This window comes from Pieris rapae, chromosome 23, assembly GCF_905147795.1.
Source record: "Pieris rapae chromosome 23, ilPieRapa1.1, whole genome shotgun sequence".
NCBI classification, from domain to species: Eukaryota; Metazoa; Arthropoda; class Insecta; order Lepidoptera; family Pieridae; genus Pieris; species Pieris rapae.
Window position 1 is genome coordinate 3,727,615 of NC_059531.1, and position 18,055 is coordinate 3,745,669.

Genomic DNA, 18,055 nt, shown 5'->3' on the forward strand with positions numbered 1-18,055 from the left:
ATTTTGTGGGTAAAACAAAAGGAGCATTTCATTTTTTATTACCCTCAAATGGGTTGGAGAACTTTTTTAGTAGCAACACTTACAAAATGTCAGAATTCTACGGAATAAAAATGGGAGTACATATAAAAAAAATACTGTTTTGTCTCTTTTTGTATTCTTTTTACCGTATAGAGTTAAAAAGAGACATAAGTAGTAAAAACGGTACGGTTAAATCAACCAACTTGTATTTATACTTCCGATTCCAAATACACCCGTACTAACGTTATCGAATAGTAAGTGTCGCTTACTATTCGATTACGTTAACTATTACCAGCATTATCATGCAAGTGCATGATTAGTTTTAATTGAAATATAGCGTTATACGACGCAGGAATAGCGTCGCTGTTATTATATCCAGAGGAGGAAAGTGGGGACTCCACGCAGCCAGAAGACGAAGACTCGGAGGCTGGGGAAACTGACGAGCAGGAGGGAGAGTCAGAACCTCAGCTCCACGATGGGGAGACCCTGGAGAGAAGGGCGGCACCGCCGACTAGGACTAATCTGGCGCCGCACTCTATGCAGTGGGCTATACGGTAATATTTTTTGTCGTAATAGAAATATAACTATAAATAATAAAAATAAAAAAAATAGTTAATTCAATATATGTGTCTCTTCGGAATTTCTAAAAACTACTTTTATATGCATTTGTCGCGCTCCTAAACAAGACTGCTATGGTTACATTAATACAAATCACAGCGGTTTTCTAATGTAACATACTGTTATATTATAAATAAATCAGTGGCGCTACAACCTTTTTTAGGTCTTGGCCTCAGATTTCTGAATCTGTTTCGTGATCATTTATTAATCTAATAGGCTGTTATGTTAATCTAATAACTGTTATATTAAATTGTTTTGTAAAATAAAAGAATAAAAAAGGATATTACCTTTTTTTGCTATTGTTTTTTTGTAAAAAAAAAATAATTAATTAAATTGTTTTGTGAAAAAAATAATAAAAAAAAGGATATTATCTTTTTGCATTCATGGGCATGACATTTGATCGTTAACAGAAATTTTATACTATTAGAAACTTAAAGCCTGAGTCAGCCCATTGCTGAATTTGTAGATTACAGTCAAAATTATCATTTAATTAATAGTCAAGAGGTTGTTGGTATTAATTTGCCTCCAGAAAGCATGTTGTTATATTATGATGATGAATACGCTTTCAAAATCGAAAATCAAATCAAAATTCATTTATTCAATTTAGATGCGTCTTAGGGCATGCTTATGAATGTCAAAAACGTTTACAAAATTAAAATGGCGAAAGAGCAAAACTACCATTAGGCCTTGTTCTGAGAAGAACGGGCAAGAAACTCAGCAAGTTTTCCCCTCCCTCTACAATAATTCAAACGCGTATCTTAAATTTCGTAACATATACCCTCATATCTTACGAAATTTAAGATACGTGCGTACGTACGTACACCTGAAAGCAGTTTTATCAAAATCGGTTTTTTAGTTTTTGAGACCCACACGCATTTGATTGAAGTTTTGGAGGTCATATTTGACTAATTGTGTATCTCAATTTTACAGGTCTCGCGAAGCTCTCCGCGGCGGAAGTAGTGGAACCAGCGGAGTGAGGCTGACGGGTGCCTCTTCTCTGGTCTTCATAGACCCGGCGTCTTTGCGCCGTTCTGCTGGAGTGGCAGCTGCCGGAGCTCACGACCCCCATTCCACTTCTACCACGGCCGCTTTCCTGGCGAGGGCTTTTGGTAAGCAACGCGTATTTTGTTTAGTGTGATTGATTGATTTTGTGAATCAAGATTCCTTAGCAATTTAAAGAAAAACACTTTTTTACGGATTATAGTTATGTATTATTGTATTTAAACTTATAATTATTTAGACATAATTTTAAATTTAAACCGACGTTTCGCGTGCTTTACAGCGTGCGTGGTCACGGTGACAGAAGACAAAAGGTGTTAAATGTCAAAAAGTATGACAGCTGTAGAAAATGTTGTGTTATCTGTATTTATTTCCCCGGAGTTGGTATCGACTAAAAGATGTAGGGTTTTTGCAGAAATTGCTCACGGTGTCCTCCATTTTCGCGGGTTGTTTATTTTGAGATTTTAATTTGGATATTATTGGATCCCAGGTGTTTGATAAAGTTATGTTAATAAAAGACAATACTATGTTCCTTAGTAATTGTTGACTGTCCGACTTACTGAAGTACCATGTCAGATCTGGTGCTGACACTGGCATGAGGGTGGAGATGGGATATCCGAAATTTTTCTCAAGATAATAGTGAAATAATAAGCTAAAATTGGGACGGCTAATGGCGACGTTTATATCTATTTATTTATTTATTGATTCGGAAACCAAACAGAAATAAAAACAAAGTCAAAAATAAAACAAAAAACTTAAAATACACTTAATTTTAAATACACCAGATGCATCCACAATAGGTTACACTCTCTCGTATATATATATATATATTAAGTTTCTCATGTAAATAAAATATATTTTTGTAAAGAGAAATAAAGTTCTTCTGCTTCCTGAGTCATGTGAAAATTAAAAAAAGGACCATAACATATTGGCGAGCAAACATCTTTTGATTTTAAGATAAATATTAAATACCATACTTCATAAGAATCTTTGTTTTGGAGGCAGTCAAATTTAAAATGATGATTGACGCTCTGCCTGTATAGAACTAGTGTATATCACTACATAGTATAAAACAAAGTCGCTTTCTCTGCCCCTATGTCCCTTTGTATGCTTAAATCTTTGAAATTACGCAACGGATTTTGATGCGGTTTTTTTTATTGGATAGAGTGATTCAAGAGGAAGGTTTATATGTATAATAACATCCATTAAATAGTGGAGAAGTACTGTTATTTTTGAGGTTTCCAATGTAATGTTGTAAATAATTACATTTTTTCCGCTTACATTGCAAACACAGGCTGAACCCTACGAGTTTTATCAAAATAATGTACTAAGTATTGTACACATTGAAAAGGTCTACAGAAAAGTCCTTGTGATGGTATATGTCTATCTCTTATGGATAACCCACATTTTTATATACAACGTTCACAGATTTTCTGTAGTGTATTTAGTATCAGCATTGCACCCGTGCGAAGCCGGGGCGGGTCGCTAGTCTTTAATAAGTATGTTATTGTTATAATATAACCTTCAGGTATCGTTATTCGACAAATCGCGGATCTTCTGTGGGAATACGAGCGCGCTCCATTGCCGCTGACGCGTATGCTACCCTTCGCCTATACGGATGCATTGCGTCTTCAGTGTTACTTGGAGAGACAATTGAAGCCCACCTGGGACTGGCTTGTCACGGTTATGGACGCCACTGAGGCTCAACTTAGGTAAGTTTTTTTTTATAATAGGGGGGAGGCAAACGGGGGGGGGGACGCCCAAAAAGGGCAGTCATCGCAGCCCAAAGACATTTTTAGTTATTTATTTATTTCCAGTAAATTTTCCTATCTTAACAGTTACAACTAATGCGATAGAATTCCATTATATTACCCACACCAACTAACCTACATACAAACATTAAAAAATTTAAACTTAAATTCCTAAATCTTATAACTAACAATATAGCAAGCAACTCTTGTGAACTTAGCCAGCGTACAAACAAATAGGTTGTTGCGTTACCGGCCTTTGAGAGAGTGTGAGTTGAATAGTTGGAGCTCCTATCTCGGGGAAAATCCCCATCGGGAGTCGATTCCACAGATCGCTAGTTCGCAGAAGTGTATGACTGTGGAAGATTTCCATCCATCAAGAGTATATATTTGGATTAGATATCCCTATATATAAAAAAATTGTGCGTATACTAGTCACGTACAAAAAAAATTTGATCTTATTTTTCGAAAAATGATCTACTTTATGCAACTTTATAGAAATGAAAAGCTGCTGATCTATTTTCCATTTCCTTTTATTACGGTGTTGCGTCAGAGGGGTACAGGTATTGGCTATGCGGGGCAAAGGGAGTGCAATGGTTATGTAACATACTAATTTTTAAAAAATCAGTGGCGATACAAGCTGTTTAGGTCTTGGCCTCAGATTTCTATGATCATTTTTTAGATCTAATAGGCAGGTAGGTGATCAGCCTCCAGTGCCTGAAACACGTCGTTGACTTTTAGGGTCTGAGACATGTCGGTTTCCTCATGATGTTTTCCTTCACCGTTCGAGCAAATGCTAAATGCGCACATAGGAAGGAAGTCCATTGGTGTACAGTCGGGGATCGAACCTGCGACCTCATATATACATATATGATACACTGATAGTACCTATTTACTTACATCATACTATCTTATAATATCAAAACATATACATTATTTATAATAGTACCTATGAAGTAAAGAAAAATATTATATATGTTTATAAAATTGTGTAAGTTGTAGGATGTTGATATTCGCTTTGTGGTCGCAATACATTTTGAACTTGTAAAATAAAAAAAATACTTTAAGTTTTTAACACTAAAATTCACTACAGTTAGAAATATACGGGAAATAAATATGAGGCAAGTAGGGGGTCTACCCAACACGGAAAAACATGACAAGGGGTCTACGACACAAAAAAGTTTGTGGAATTCTGCTCTAGGCCAACACTGCTCTTGACATACTAATAATAATAGCCTTTTTTTTTTTCTTCTCTTGACATACTAATTTTTTTTAAATACATTTGTTTTAGATTTGGGGCATCGTTAACTTCGAACAATGCAAGTACATCCACAGCGGAGCCAAGTAGAGCCGCGGCTCCAACCACTCGTAGGGCGACTACTTTCACGACACCAGCCACAAGAATTATTGGATTTTCTGAAGCGCCACGAGTTAGGGAACGTGACCAAGGTAGGCCTTTTTTTAATTTTTTTAGAACTTTATTTTTCATTACGAAAATTCTCTTGTAAAATCTTCTGAATCTTTTCTTTTTGAATTGGTTAAACGCGTCAATATTGCGATAGCGAAATATGCTTGAACCAGTCTGGATTTATTGTATCCAATTGTGGGGGACCGCCTCTCATTCCAACATTGAAATGGTGCAGAGATTCCAGAATAAAATGCTACGAATGGTAACCGACAGCTGCATCACGACCTTCAAGTATATACTGTCAAACAGGAAATTCTGCGTCATACGAAAACCTACAAAGAAAGGATCATAAACCAACCAAATGGCTTAACGAAAGTCTTGATGAAAATGCCCCAAGACATACTTAAACAATAAAGTAAAGTAGGTTGTTACCCTAGTCGCATTCCCAGCATGTCATGACAAGTACCAACTATTTAAAAAAAAATATTGCGAATTTTAGACGGAAATACATTAAATAATTGCACCCCTAATAGACTTCTTCAAATGATTTGTACGCGGCTTCGGCAAGAGAAGCGAACTCGCTCGACGAGTATTGCGTGCAGCTGCTATGGAGAGTTTTTTTTTTAATTAAGATGCGGCCCCACTTGGAGTACTGTTCTCACCTCTGGGCCAGTCTCCCAAGTACCAGCTCCTTCCACTTGACAGTATTCAACGAAGAGCGGTTCGAATCGTTGACGACCAATCTCTCTCCGAGCGGCTTGATCCTTTGGCGTTGCGTAGAGATGTGGGGTCTCTGCATCTTCTACCGCATTTACCATGGAGAGTGTTCAGAGGAGTTGTTCAGAGCTGAGTTTCATCATCGGACGTCGAGGCAGAATACGAAATTCCACCCGTATCACCTCGACGTCCACCGTTCCACAACTGCGCGTCTTCTAAGGCAGTTTTTGCCGTGCACCACCACTTTGTGGAACCAGCTGCCGACTGAAGTATTTCCGAACCAATTCGACTTAGGGTCCTACAAGAAATTAGCGTACTTCTTAAAAGGCCGGCAACGCATTCGCGAGCCCTCTGGCATTAAAAGTGTTATCACTGTGTTCTATAAAAAAAAATGTATTAAAAAAACCATTATTTAAATTATAGGCGTGGAAGCCGGTAGCGCAAGACGCGAGTTTCTCGCATACTGTTTGTCCCTCCTACGTGCACATAGCGCTGAGCACGCTGAACAACTGCCCGTAATGGATGTGGCCGCCCTCAAGCACGTCGCGTACGTACTCGACGCCCTCGTCTATTACATGAGGGCTGCACAGCCGCAGCCGCATCATCATCACCATTTGTGGACACCGGTATGTTGCGTATATTAAACGTATATTAAGCGTATATTAAACGTATATTAAGCGTATATTAAACGTATATTAAGCGTATATTAAACGTATATTAAGCGTATATTAAACGTATATTAAACGTATATTAAGCGTATATTAAACGTATATTAAGCGTATATTAAACGTATATTAAACGTATATTAAGCGTATATTAAACGTATATTAAGCGTATATTAAGCGTATATTAAACGTATATTAAGCGTATATTAAACGTATATTAAGCGTATATTAAAAGTATATTTAATGTATATTAAGCGTGTATTAAAAAATTTAATATTTTGGTATAGTTAGCTGACTAATTAAATGTATGGCGAATCACCTAAGATTATCGACGATATGTCACTGACCTATGTTTCATGGCGGTTCCTCATTAGTTTTATTTATGATTTGGTTGTGGGTATACGCTCAAGTCTAGGCCTATACAATATAACAGCTGATTTTAATGCCAGGATGAAAATGAAAACGAGGAGGGCGAAGAAGAAATGGTAGTAGGTGGCAGCACTGCTGCAGAATCTGACGGTGAGGGGGAGAATGGAAGAGGAAGGCAACACTCGTTCTTCCAGAGGACTGATTCCACGCTTTGCCTTGGTTGTCCGCCACCAGATCCATTTAACAGTGAGTTATCTTCTATATTCATGCTTTTTTCTCTATATAAAAAATTCTCGTGTCACAATGTTCGTTCCCATACGCCTCCAAAACGCCTCGACCAATTCTTATGAAATTTACTATGTATATTCAGAAGCCTGAGAATCGGCTACTGACACACACATGTGTATGTGTGAGTTGAGTGAGAGAGAATGCTGTTTCAGAAGGTTTACACAGTTATTGTATTTTCAGTGACAATGCAAGACGCCCTGCCGTTGGCTGATCAGCCCCAACTATTGCAACCCAACGCTAGGCGCGAAGAACTCTTTGGAATGCCGCGACAACCCGTCACTGTGCCGCCTTCTGGCGATGGACCACCGGGGACAAATAACCCACTTGAAGGTAAAACACTCTTTTTAATACAATAAAGTCTATCTTTACTAATTTCAATATAACCTATTCAGATATACATATACAGGGTGTCCCAAAGTTATGGGACATGAAGGGAAAGTACGTTAATTATCGTAGTACCCTATCTATCTATTAATATATCTATTTTACTGAAAGAAGACTTTGTTATTTTTAAAAATTAATTTAAGGTACTTTCCCTTCATAACTTTGGGACTCCCTGTATATGATGATGCATTTAGGCATCCAAATGTATTTACTGTATGTTTGCCCATAATTTTCACTAGTTATATCGAGATGGTTGATCAATGAAGCTGATAGTACATGAATTTTCAAAATCTAATCTATATTTATATGGGACGTGTATAATATATCTCAACAGCTGTGCGAGTTTTATACCTAATTCCAGTAAATAAACGTGTTTCAATCCTGTAAAAAAATTCACTTGAAAATATTTATTTGGTGTTGTGATTGACGAAACATGTATTCCAGTTGTGCCTCGTCGCCTAGGGCTGTCAAGCCGTGGCCCAGAACGTGGGGCTTCGCCTCCAGCCCGACCCGCGTCGGCCCCTCCTGCGCACACACATACACACATACTGTCCAGAGACGAACCACAGGTATACATAAATTCATTTGTTTTACAAAAATCAAATCGAAGATATATAACATTATGTTGTGAAGGAAAAAGCAGATACAAGTATTATTTGAAAATTCCTTCAAGAAATGAGTGTACCCAAAAGAGCCGGCAACGCACTCGCGAGCCCTCTGGCATTGAAAGTGTCCATTTAACGTCAGATGAGTCTCCTACCTATATAAATAAAAATTTATTAAAATGTATATTTTTGTAATTTTAAGTTAACCGTCTGAGTAGATTAGAAAAATAATATGATAGTTAATTGTATGGGAATGTTTGTTATGCAGTATTCGTTCATTTTTTTAAGCTATTGCATAGATTTTATCGCGGGCTTTGAGTGCGGCGACCGAATCAAGAAATTCCGTAACGAAAAAACCTAACACTGATTGTATAGGGGTGTCTGAGTGTAGTAGAATGGTAGATTGAATTAATAAGAGAAAAAATACTGCATAAAAATAAATAATTTATATTTGTATCAGTTGCTAAAAAATGCTATTCAATAGCTTTACCCCGAGTCCCACAGGATTTTTTTTTTCTTTTGGCTCTAACACGGTTTGTGCATTAGCCAGTGTCAAGTATGGGATTGTTTTCATTTAGTTTTAATATAATTTTTAATATCTTAGGATCTATCGTGTGCCAAAGATACAGCGACAAAAATGGATATGGATACAGACGGGGAATATATATCGGATTCTGACTCGAATGAAGCGAGACAAATTACAAGGAAAAAACATCATAGGTATGTTATATTGCTTTCTTGATTGGAACGATATTTCTAACGCGGGCAATATATATATTGAGCAGTGTTGGCCTAGTGGTTTCAGCGTCGTAGGTTCGATCCCCGGCTGTGCACCAATGGAGTTTCTACATGCGCATTTAACATTAGCTCAAACGGTGAAGGAAAACATCGTGAGGAAACCGATATGTCTTAGACCTGTAAAAGTCGACGACGTGTGTCAGGCACTGGAGGCTGATCACCTACTTTTACCGCCGCCTATTAGATTTAAAAATGATCATGAAACAGATTCAGAAATCTGAGGCCAAGACCTAAAAGAGGTTGTAGCGCCACTGATTTATTATTTATTAACTAGAAATAACTACTACTATTACTATTTATTAATTAGAAAATAAATAAAATATCACGCACACACATTTATGAACACACACAGCCTTACCGGCAAACAACCTGGGGGCTTAGTCAAAATGCCTTTATGTAAGTATTTGTGTGTAATGAAATTAAATACATACAGGCACCCACACATGTCCAGTAACAATCAAATGCACGACTCGAACTCGTCCAGCTCAGAGTTCCATACGCTGGTGAATACGGCTTGCTCCATCATGGAAGGACCGCATCAGCAGGGGCTTAGCATTTCACCATCACCAGGTATGCATTAATTTTTATGGCAATGCCGCAGTCGACTATGTGGAACCAGGTGCCCATTGAAGTATTTCCGAACCAATTTTACTTAGTCCTTCAAGATAAGAGCGTATTCTAAAAGGTCGGCAGCGCGCTTGCGAGCCTTCTGCCAATTCAAGTGTCTATAGGCTTATCACTTTACATCAGGTGAGCCTCCTGCCCGTCTGCCTCCTGAAACATAAAAAAAATTTGTCAAGAATCTTCGCCGTTTTTTCTGGTACAGGGTTCGATTTCCGATGTCTCTGGGTTATTCAGTCGATACACAGAAGTGCCTTAAGATAGGAAGATGTTGTATGTTTGTGACAAAAACTACTAAACCGATTTTGATGAAACTTTGATTGTTTCCCAATATGAAATTATTCTGATTTAAATCATGATCATATCGTATTGATAACCTCCTTTTTTGAAGTCAGTTTTGAAGACGTATTCCTTGTAGAAAATGTGTGTGTACACTAAAGTTGAATTTAATATTGTTGTAGGTCCAAGTGGTCTCAACACAGCGCAGGAACCGCGCGCCTCATCATCAAGAAGTCCCGGAAAATCCGTTATTGTACGTGCTGTAAGTCACTCCACTTATTTGGGGGACTTTTTCTAAACAAAATTACTCCCGCCCTCTTCAATTGGCATTAACTTTTTACTATACCTGTGTATGCCCGGATATCAGGGTATATATACTCGGGTACCTGGGTACCAAAACCCCGGCACGAATGTCGGCCTGAGATCACGTGCTCGCCAACAAACACGTCTCTATACGTCTTTTGACGTATGCTAAAGAAAAATATCGTGAGGATCTATTACTCTTCTATACTTAATAATATTTTTAACTTTATTTTAGTAGGTATAAAAACTGCATCAAACGGATGCGTTACTGGCTTTTATTAAATGTGAAAGATTATTTAGTTTAATATTTCGAATTTAATACGTGACTCATAAAAATCCTCAATCTCAATTTTATACATACAAATACGCGTATACATACATAGTTAACGAGCGCGTACGTACGTGAAGCTGGTCAGAGTTCTATCTATAAAAATATCTATTTTACAATTAATCATTTTTAATTTTATTATTTTGATTCAGATTTTCGTATTTAAATTTTAATTACTTACCGAAATGAAGTCAATGATATGTAGGCGTGATTTATAAAACTCTTTTGTCCCTTTCTCTCATATTATATTTACCCTATGACAAAAAGAGACTGGTATATGATATACGTAAATCGCTAAAACCTATCGCTGTGAAACGACCAAACGGGTCAAACCAACCTAACGGGTCAAACCGACCAAACGGGTCAAACCGACCCAAGTGACCTAACAAGGAGTTGTACTGTAATTGTGTTCAATATATTTTAGAGTCGCGAACGTCAAGGGGAATTGTTGAGTGTGGCCGACCCGCTGGAATCGCAAGAGATCTCTGCGCACGTGACAGTTGAAACTACCGGCTTGCCCCCTCCGCCCCCATTGCCGCAGCCCAATGCCCCAGCGCAGCCGTAAGTATATTTTATTTGATGCATTTTAATAAAGTGGTATAGTAAATGTTTTACACACAAAGCACTTGAAATATTTTGGCGATTTTTGGGGATTTTCTGAGAAAAAATTGTTTTGAGTGTAGGGTTACACACTTGTTTAGTTATTTAATTCTATAAAATTGCAGACATTACTTTTAACAATTAGTCTATTTTGGCAATTACTATGATATTAATATTATTTATTGTATAATTAATTAATGGTAAAAGAATGCACTTTATTGACTTTATTTGTAACAAAGTGATACAAAACAAATAATGCGAACAAATAAAGCGAAAAACAAAAAAACGAAATATGATGGATAAAGTACAAAAAGTGCTTAACAAAATATATTAATAATAAAACTAAAAAGCTAATCTCACGGATTCATGAATTTCGATGCTAAGAATATGTTGCTATTTACTCAATTGCATACTAATATTTTTATGTTTAGGCGCGCGTGTCCATCGCTCGGTGCGTCTGTATCGCACGACCTGTTATTGGGTAGATGGCGTCTATCGCTTGACCTATTCGGACGTGTGTTCACTGAAGATGTGGGATTGGAGCCGGGGTCCGTGGTATCTGAACTCGGCGGATTCCCCGTCAAAGAGGTGAAGTTCCGAAGAGATATGGAGAAGCTGAGGACATCAGCGCAGAAGGATTTGACACTGCATAAGGTGAGTTTTTTTTTTTTTTTTTTATTGATAAAGATTGCCAACGCTCGGCACACTGATACATTGGTAAAAACAAACACAAAATACAATTTTGAATGTGATGAGCAATTAGAGGCAAACATGACATTCATTTAGAGCACTATGAGTTATAAGGATACAAGTTGTAAGAGCGTGTTTCAGTTTCAAAAATAATAATAATAATATATTTTTTGCAAAAATATGGTTCATAATTAGTAATTAAAGATTTTAAATAGTATACTAGCTGACCTGACAAACGTCTTTTTGCCATGTATATCATTTATAATGAAAAATAGGGGTTGAAATTTAGGGGTGTATGTAATTTTATAAAAAAATATCTTAAAATTAAAAAATAATTTAGGGGTGGACTACCCTTAACATTTAGGGTGATGAAATATAGATGTTGTCCGATTCTCAGACATACCCAGTATGCACGCAAAATTTCATGAGAAATTGTCACGCCGTTTCGGAGGAGTTTAACTACAAACACCGCGACACGAGAATTATATAAATTAGATTATGACGTTATCTAATTAATATTAATTATAATGTTTCACGCAAATAATCTAGATATCTAAAAACTAGTACGAAGGTCGATGTGTTTACTTTGTTCTTGGTGAAAACAATATTGTTGACATTGCGTAGGGAAGACGCAGAGCATCGTAAACCTTATTCACCCAGCTAAGCCTTAACCTCAAGTCATGCTTTAGATACACCAACAGATAATCTCAAATGCTATTTTAGTACAGACATCTACCAAATGTATGTCGTGCATTAGAATTATATAGAAGCCGTGCGTTTTATGTTTGCGTTGCGTATACGCATCATGGTCCAACCCATTTCGAGAGTGTCGCATTACCTACCTAAGATTTCTTCTGAACCCTGTATACGATAATTTAAACTATTATCTACGTATTTATGGTCCTTCGAACGGAAATATAATTCATTTATAGACTAGTTTCCTAGAGTTTCTCGTTTGAGATCCATATTGTAGAATCAATTTAATCTAGTTTCATGAGCTGCATTCATTGTTTTTATATGAAGCCTAGCATTGTAGATACAAACCTATATACGGGCCATGGTCCTTCGAACCGAAATTATAATAATAAATTTAGACTAGTTTCCTAGAGTTTCTCGTTTGAGATCCATATTGTAGAATCAATTTAATCTAGTTTTATGAGCTGCATTCATTGTTTTTATATGAAGTCTAGCTATGTAGATACAAACCTATATACGGGCCATGGTCCTTCGAACCGAAATTATAATAATTAATTTAGACTAGTTTCCTAGAGTTTCTCGTTTCAGATCCATATTGTAGAATCAATTTAATCTAGTTTCATGAGCTGCATTCATTGTTTTTATATGAAGTCTAGCATTGTAGATACAAACCTATATACGGGCCATGGTCCTTCGAACCGAAATTATAATAATAAATTTAGACTAGTTTCCTAGAGTTTCTCGTTTGAGATCCATATTGTAGAATCAATTTAATCTAGTTTTATGAGCTGCATTCATTGTTTTTATATGAAGTCTAGCTATGTAGATACAAACCTATATACGGGCCATGGTCCTTCGAACCGAAATTATAATAATTAATTTAGACTAGTTTCCTAGAGTTTCTCGTTTCAGATCCATATTGTAGAATCAATTTAATCTAGTTTCATGAGCTGCATTCATTGTTTTTATATGAAGTCTAGCATTGTAGATACAAACCTATATACGGGCCATGGTCCTTCGAACCGAAATTATAATAATTAATTTAGACTAGTTTCCTAGAGTTTCTCGTTTGAGATCCATATTGTAGAATCAATTTAATCTAGTTTTATGAGCTGCATTCATTGTTTTTATATGAAGTCTAGCATTGTAGATACAAACCTATATACGGGCCATGGTCCTTCGAACCGAAATTATAATAATAAATTTAGACTAGTTTCCTAGAGTTTCTCGTTTGAGATCCATATTGTAGAATCAATTTAATCTAGTTTTATGAGCTGCATTCATTGTTTTTATATGAAGTCTAGCATTGTAGATACAAACCTATATACGGGCCATGGTCCTTCGAACCGAAATTATAATTATTAATTTCGACTAGTTTCCTAGAGTTTCTCGTTTCAGATCCATATTGTAGAATCAATTTAATCTAGTTTCATGAGCTGTATTCATTGTTTTTATATGAAGTCTAGCATTGTAGATACAAACCTATATACGGGCTATGGTCTTTCGAACCGAAATTATAATAATTAATTTAGACTAGTTTCCTAGAGTTTCTCGTTTCAGATCCATATTGTAGAATCAATTTAATCTAGTTTTATGAGCTGCATTCATTGTTTTTATATGAAGTCTAGCTATGTACATACAAACCTATATACGGGCCGTAATTGTTGTGTTTTAAGTTTGTTTTCTCTTTTAGATGGAACGGGAACGTACGAAATTACTTCAACAAACGTTTGCGGAACTAAATAGTGCGTTCGCGGGACAGAATCGTAGGGCCCTCGGCGCTCTTCCGCAACTCACGGTTAATAGAGTCAAGGTCACGTTTAGAGATGAACCTGGAGAAGGCAGTGGTGTTGCCAGGTCTTTCTATACCAGTGTAGCTGAGGTGAGTTATATTTTAGCAAAGGGGGTTCCCAAATCTACAGGTACACATAATGAATTGTCATATAATTTTTATCATTTTTTATTTATTATATCTGTTTTTTTTTATGGAGCTGCGAAGCCCTGACTTTTGCTTATCAGGGATCTTGTTTTGTTTTATTTATTTGTTCATTAATTTATTTATTTACAATTTTGTTATTTTTTACATTATGTTTCTTACATAGTAGTTTTATACATATTTACCTAACATTTTACATTTTCCAGTTTTCTTTATTGAAATTCTATATTTTCTTAGTTTATTTATATTCATATTGGTTTACATATTGGTAATTTGTACACATAATAACTTTACAGTTTACTTTCGGCAATATTTTTATTTATTTTATTATATCTGTTTTGTAGGCTCTTCTAGCAAATGAGAAGCTACCCCCATTTGAGCCCAAAACAGGCAACGTAACCAACAATAGTGCTGCGAATGGAACATCTGGTTCCGCTGGTGGCGCGACTAGTGGGGCTAGCACTAATAGTGGAGCTCGGTAAGTTATTTTAATGTACTAGTGACCCGCCCCAGCTTCGCACGGGTGTAATGCTGATGAAAAGCAGGTTTTTATTATGTATTGTTATTTCCATTGCTGGAAAACTCCGATAATATACGCGACATATATCATATAGATATATGCCATCACGGACTTTTCTGTAGACCTTTTCAATGTGTACAATACTTAGTACATTATTTTGATAAAACTCCTAGCTCAGCCTGCGTTTGCAATGTAAGCGGAAAAAATTTAATTATTTACAACATTACATTAGAAACCTCAAAAATAACAGTACTTCTCCACTATTTAATGGATGTTATTTTACATACAAACCATCCTCTTGAATCACTCTATATATTAAAAAAAACCGCATCAAAATCCGTTGCGTAGTTTCAAAGATTTAAGCATACAAAGGGACATAGGCACAGAGAAAGCGACTTTGTTTTATACTATGTAGTGATTTATCAATATATGGAAATTCTTTCAAAAGAGTTATCATTTATTTTTTATTAATAATGCCGTATGAATAAAAAAAATAATCATATAGACTTGCATAGTATTTATTTAAAAAAACCGTTTTATTTCAATGTATTTATATTAAATAACTTGAGTAAATTTGCTAAGAACTGGGTTGTCCTAGTGGCTTTAGCCTGCAACTCTCAACCGTGAGGTCGTACGTTCGATCCCCAGCTATGCATTAGCGTTTCATTTTAAAATTTGTAAATAATTCATCAGTAAATTAAATTAGTTTGATTAAGTAATAAAGTTATATTTTTGTTTTGTTTGCTAGCCCTTTTATGGATTAATGATGTGAATGAATATATTATCATTATTATTAATATATAGGGAAATATTTTAACCTTATTTTAACCCTCCAGTAGTAGTAGTGGTGCAAGTCGCGCCCGGACGAAAGACACAGCCAGGCGTGGAGCAGCCAGACCGGCTTCCAGGCCTTCGTCACGCGAACCAAGGAGGGTGCTCAGCGTTGATGCACGGCCTTATTCGCCACAGGTACTTAACAGTTGTGACGTCATCACGGCAAAGTGATTATTTTTGGCTTATTTGATTCTTAAAAAAACAATCATTGTTTTGCAGTTTAGCACATTTACTTCAATTACAGTAATGTCTGCCCCATACCCCTTTGTATGGTTGTAGAATGTATCTTTTGATCGTTGTTTGGTTAATGTGAAAATGTTAAAAATTATCTCATAAATAATCCGGCTCGAAGGACCACAATTTGAAAAGAACATCGAATATATATTATACGTTATAAAACTGATTTTTAGACGGGCCGTTCAAGTATTACTTAAGCAGATTTACTGTTTAATCCCCCTCCCCTCTCCCTTGTCAGCTAAAGTAAGCAATTTCATTTATCTTGTTCAAGCATATACAGTGTAAAAAAATAAATAATTACTGCTGACGTAATCAACAAATAAGAATCAAAGATGTTGTTATGAATAACGTATTTCAGGGCGCTCCCGCGGGTGAGAGTGCGGGCTACAGCGGCGAACGATCGAGCGGACACAACGAACACCTCACCGTACACCAAGCTCAATTAGGCGAAAGACTGTATCCAAAGGTAAGATTTTTCTCTGATAATATAATTATTGATTAAAATGTATTGAATACTTTTTGTTTATTTGTTCCCCTTTCTAAATCTTTTCTAGTGAAATGTATCATGTATTCCATCTTTGGCCATATTTTCAGTGTATTTGTTTGTATATATAATTTATGTTAGCTGTAGGAGTACTAAATAAATAGATATGTTGCATCCGTTTCGATAGTTTCCTTTTTTATTTAAATTTTTCTAGTTCCTAACAATTTTAATTATTCGCATTACAGAAAATCTATTGCTATTAATTGAACCCGCGACCTCAGATTTGCCAACACGCTAAAGATGGATCACAATTCTTTCTAAAAATAATAGATTTATAATTGTATATGTCAAAAATGTTTTGGATTTGACATACCAAAGTCACATAGAAACTTTCGACTCTGAATCATATCTCAGACTCCCATGTGTTTTTGACCTACGGGTGTCATACTAATGTCAAAAAAACATTTTTAGGTTCACTCCCTACACCCAACGTTTGCGGGCAAGATTACCGGGATGCTGTTAGAGCTGACACCTGCTCAGTTGCTCGTGTTGCTCGCAAGTGAAGACGCGCTCAGGCAAAAGGTTCGGGAGGCCATGGATCTCATCGTTATGCACCCATCAGAGGCGATACTTGGTAAATATTGAACCGGTTCATCTATTTTCCACTTGGTCCAAGAATCCAGATATGTTCTATTACTTTATGACCCAATACGTTTAAAACCGCGGGGCACAGTGGAATCAGTTGCCCACTGAAGTTTTTTGCAAAAAATTCGACTTAGGGTCCTTTAAAGAGCGTACCAATTCTTAAAAAGACAGCAACACACTCGCAAGCCCTCTGGCATTAAGAGTGACAATTTCCTTCGAATTAACAATTTTACAAGGTTAAAAACCTTTTCAGATTATTTATTACAATATATTCATAATTTTAGGGAAACATTCACACACACACCCACACACACACTTCTCTGGGCAAGTTGGTGCCGTACACACCATATGGATAAAACTCTCTACAATCTGTATAAAACTCCAAGAATGTATTCGGATGTACTGTCATTTATCCAATTTGTATCGTTAACTATACGAACTGTGGCGTACCTATGCCTTATATCCATATTAATAATTATATTAGTATAAATTCACATGCATTGTATTAGAGCTGGGAGTATTAACATCGTTCTTATTTAGTCCCTTCCTTACATGGCGACCCTGCCATTTAAGGTTCGGTTTCAAGTTCAAGTCGGCTCAAGTTGCAGCAGTTTAGAATGGGAAAGGAGCAAAGAAAACAAGAAATTGTGATTGCTCAAAATGTCGCAATAGAATGATGTGCTAGGATTCATTAAATTTTATAATTTGTTAACAGATCTGGATGTATTCTCTCTATCGGAGCGTGGCGGGGGCGCAGCCCTTAACCCCACGACAGCCCTCTCGGCCCCGGACGACGCCGCACCGCTGTTCTACTCCCCTGGCAAGAGAGGGTATTATTCCCCACGCCAGGGTAGAGCTACTCCAGAGAGGATTAACGCTTTTAGAAATGTTGGAAGGTAATCTCTTTTTACTTAAGTTAATAAAAAAGTTCAATTTTATATTATACTAGCTGACCCGGCAAACGTTGTTTTGCCATGTTTTTGTGCCAAAAAATTAAAGTTTATAATTAACATAAAAAAACATAAGGGATGATTGTAGAGGGGTGAAAATTTAGGGTTGAAGGTATTTTTGTATGGTGTATCGTAAAAAAATAAATAAAAAAAATTAGGGGTGGACCACCCTTAACATTTAGAGAGATGAAAAAAAGATGTTGTTCGATTCTCAGACCTACCCAAGACGCACACAAAATTTCATGAGAATCGGTCGAGCCGTTTCGGAAGAGTTCGGTTACTAACCCCGTGACACAAGAATTTTATATATTAGAT

General features: G+C 36.4%; 1 protein-coding gene across 12 annotated transcripts in view; it reads left to right on the forward strand.

Annotated features, from left to right (window-relative positions):
- LOC111002965 (E3 ubiquitin-protein ligase hyd) overlaps positions 1-18,055 on the forward strand; it is a 54,422-nt gene that overhangs the window by 32,503 nt on the left and 3,864 nt on the right. For 6 of the 12 annotated variants that reach the window (XM_045633480.1, XM_045633485.1, XM_045633482.1 and 3 more), the window contains exons 28-46: positions 356-572; positions 1,567-1,745; positions 3,164-3,347; positions 4,675-4,832; positions 5,932-6,134; positions 6,623-6,788; positions 7,011-7,160; positions 7,659-7,783; positions 8,424-8,539; positions 9,051-9,187; positions 9,700-9,779; positions 10,573-10,709; positions 11,180-11,402; positions 13,828-14,016; positions 14,415-14,548; positions 15,427-15,559; positions 16,020-16,127; positions 16,617-16,779; positions 17,506-17,686. In XM_045633480.1, the coding sequence (XP_045489436.1) occupies positions 356-572; positions 1,567-1,745; positions 3,164-3,347; positions 4,675-4,832; positions 5,932-6,134; positions 6,623-6,788; positions 7,011-7,160; positions 7,659-7,783; positions 8,424-8,539; positions 9,051-9,187; positions 9,700-9,779; positions 10,573-10,709; positions 11,180-11,402; positions 13,828-14,016; positions 14,415-14,548; positions 15,427-15,559; positions 16,020-16,127; positions 16,617-16,779; positions 17,506-17,686 (2,983 nt within the window). The remainder of the gene's footprint in view (positions 1-355; positions 573-1,566; positions 1,746-3,163; positions 3,348-4,674; positions 4,833-5,931; positions 6,135-6,622; positions 6,789-7,010; positions 7,161-7,658; positions 7,784-8,423; positions 8,540-9,050; positions 9,188-9,699; positions 9,780-10,572; positions 10,710-11,179; positions 11,403-13,827; positions 14,017-14,414; positions 14,549-15,426; positions 15,560-16,019; positions 16,128-16,616; positions 16,780-17,505; positions 17,687-18,055) is intronic. The other 6 variants (XM_045633486.1, XM_045633488.1, XM_045633491.1 and 3 more) reach the window with 3 other exon arrangements.